Source organism: Aplysia californica, unplaced genomic scaffold, assembly GCF_000002075.1.
Source record: "Aplysia californica isolate F4 #8 unplaced genomic scaffold, AplCal3.0 scaffold01100, whole genome shotgun sequence".
In the NCBI taxonomy this organism is placed as follows: domain Eukaryota; kingdom Metazoa; phylum Mollusca; class Gastropoda; order Aplysiida; family Aplysiidae; genus Aplysia; species Aplysia californica.
In genome coordinates, this window is record NW_004798370.1 from 78,330 (window position 1) to 81,363 (window position 3,034).

General features: G+C 37.0%; 1 protein-coding gene across 1 annotated transcript in view; it reads left to right on the plus strand.

The window, feature by feature from the left end:
• The window catches only part of LOC101855305 (RNA polymerase II holoenzyme cyclin-like subunit), a 10,724-nt gene extending 10,375 nt beyond the window's left edge, over positions 1-349 (plus strand). The window contains exon 4 of the mRNA XM_005111680.3: positions 106-349. Within this exon, the coding sequence (XP_005111737.1) occupies positions 106-264 (159 nt within the window). The 3' untranslated portion in view covers positions 265-349. The remainder of the gene's footprint in view (positions 1-105) is intronic.
• Positions 350-3,034: the final 2,685 nt, after the last annotated feature.

The window sequence follows — 3,034 nt, forward strand, 5'->3', positions numbered from 1 at the left end:
TATTATTATTATTATTATTATCATCATCATCATCTTTATTACCATTGTTTGATTATTATTATTATCTTCATAAATTTGTATATTTCACTGGATGCTGTGTTTCAGTCTGATACGCTAAAGCGGCGCAACCGAATGCGCAGTGAGAGTGCGGCGGCCATTGCAGTTCTCCGCAGCAGTCAGACAGTCGTGGATGCAGATACAGACATGCTCATGAGCAACGATATCTCTTCAGAAGTGGTGTTCAACGAACGCACAGAGTTGTGATGTACCGTGGTTGACACACGTGTCTTGTTGTTGTTCTTCCTGCAATGAATAGAGAGTTGGAGAGTGTCTGAGCCTAGGAGGAGAGTGGGGGAGGAGAGTGGGGGGAGGAGAGTGGGAGGAGGAGAGTGGGGGGAGGAGAGTGGGCGGAGGAGAGTGTGGGAGTAGAGCATGGGGAGGTGGAGGCAGGGGGAGTTTCATCTAAATGCCATCCTTAATTAGACAATCATAAGCTTTGTTAAATGGGGGTCTCAAATATGAATGTCAGAGGGTGGGTAAAACTCTTTTTTAAGGACTTTTTACATCTGTGATAAAAAAAACAACAACAACCCTAAAACCCCAAATGTTTTCGTCTTTATATATAGCTTTTTTCCAAAAGTAATTTCAATAAATGAACCTTTTTGTCACAATATCTGACTTACTGTTCAAGCAATCGGCTTGTCATACTAAAAATCTATGATGATCCCTCTGCTCTTTAACACTTTGCCATCACATCTTGTCGATCGGTGACGTTTGCCACCCAGTTTCTTTGGATTTTCCCCAAAATGCCTCTGCCTTTGATGACAAGGGTTTTTACTATATGAGCCTTGTGATGGCAAAGTGTTAACATCCTAATCCTCCCCTCTTCATCCTGGTCTTAGAATGCGATTACAACTGGTAAACTTAGTACAGAGGACCAGTGTATGTGGTGTAGTCAAAGATTCTCTACTACACGATCTTTGGTGTAGCGGTTAAACGCTTTGTTGTTGTTGCACACTGAAACAGCGAATTCGCTTCCTGATTGGAGATGGGTTTTTTTGTGTTTGTTTTTTTTCTTTTATCGACTATCTCCATCTCTCTGCAGGGATGTTGTATTCTTTAAACAGCCTGCCTCTTAATTGATTGATCTGTATGTCCATCAGGGAGAGGACTATGTCAAGCCAAAAGCCAACTTACGTGTGTGTGACTGGGAAGAGGGTCATATGTTGCACAGGCTTATTTAGAGAAAATTTGGAAGATAGATCTAGTGAAAAATCTTATATTTTGGAAATTTGAGACTCATAGGGATATCAACTCATCAATCATTTTTCTTGATCCTCCCAAATATTTCACGCCAAAAGTTCTTCTAAGTATGTTTTTAAAAGCATTTAAGAATACATATCCATTACGTAATATTATGAAATGGCGTTGATTTTTGACATTTTTCTCAAAAGTAGTTGGTGCACCTCTTACTCACAAAAGTAACCATGTCTCAAAAACTGAGATATCTGAAAAATATATTAAAAAATCAGAGGCACCTGGAAAGGTTCTTCTGTACAGAAATGCGATAAAGTACAAAAGTAAAAAAGTGTTTGAGATATTTGAAAAATAAAAAAAACCCAGAGGCACCTGGAAAGGTTCTTCTGTACAGAAATGCGATAAAGTACAAAAGTAAAAAATTGTTAGAAATGCCTGAAAAGTTTTCTTTTTAAACAGAGGCATCAGGAAAGGTTATTCAATATAGAAACGTAATAAAGTACAAAAAGTTAATAAGTGCACATGTGGACCCTTTTCTCAGGCATGCACACATATTACTCATTCAGTTCATTTAGAGGAAGTATAAAAGGTAGCAGAAACCTAACTGTTCCTTTAAACAAACCATATAATTCTATAATATGATCCTTATACTACATCGTAATATACATTTATTATACTGTGCATAGTGTATTCCACTTTTTATTTTCTAGTCCAGGTTTACTTTTCTACGCAAACAATACTTAGAGGTCTTTTTTTATAACCTGTATAAACCCTGCATATTCCACTGCATTTTTTAATTCTCATGTTTGTCAGCGATGTTGGAGAAGCAATGTTTTTTCTGTTGTTTGTATCATGTATGTTGAGTGAGAGAGAGAGAAAGAGTCACTTTTCCCTTGAAGTATTGCTTATTTGTTCCAAGTTATGAACACATCGTGACCTCAGTGCTTTCTTGTCGTATCTCCATTTTTTTTAACAGTGAAAATGTGACTTCTTCTGATGCTCACTGTTTGTTATAGACTCGTTTTCACTGTTGTTAAAAATGGAGATACGACAAGAAAGCATTGAGGTCGCGACATGTTTCATGTAACTACTCACCCGCACAATTGTTTGAATGATAAAGATGACTGGGTCACAATCATTTTTTCCTACTTAATTTTCATCTAAGTCATGGATCCTAAAAATTGACTATCCCAACACCATATAAAATGGGCAGGTACGGGAACAAGCAAATCAACAGACAATAGATGCAGAAATAGAAATCAGTAAGAGAAAATGTGAAGCAGCCTGGTGAAATCATGCGTTTGTCAAAAATCATCAAAGTCAAGAACCTGGCATTTTTCCACAGGTTTGGGAACTTTTATTGAATTTTTATTTTTTTGCTTAACGCTTTTCATGCCCTTTAAAGAACACATTTCTGTGTGGATTATACTAAAAAACGTTGATTAAAAAGCATAAAAGATGTAAATTTTCAGTTTCCACGGACTCTTAAGCTAAGGAGAAAACTCAATTTTAGCGGTCAATTTTCGCTTTTTTTACCTCTGAAATCAGGTGTCCCCTATCCCCTTCAATTGCCAATATCTTGACGTGTATCAAAGATAAATGGATATTCTTTTCGTCGAAAGCAAAGCAAATGAACTACCTTTAAGACGATACCAATAACTCCACATGCCCAAAAACAAACGAGAGACTGATTCCACTGCGTCGTGACACTAATAGAAATGGATGGGACTCTTGGAGAAAACAAAATAAAAACGTAACCCACATAATTCAAATGGAA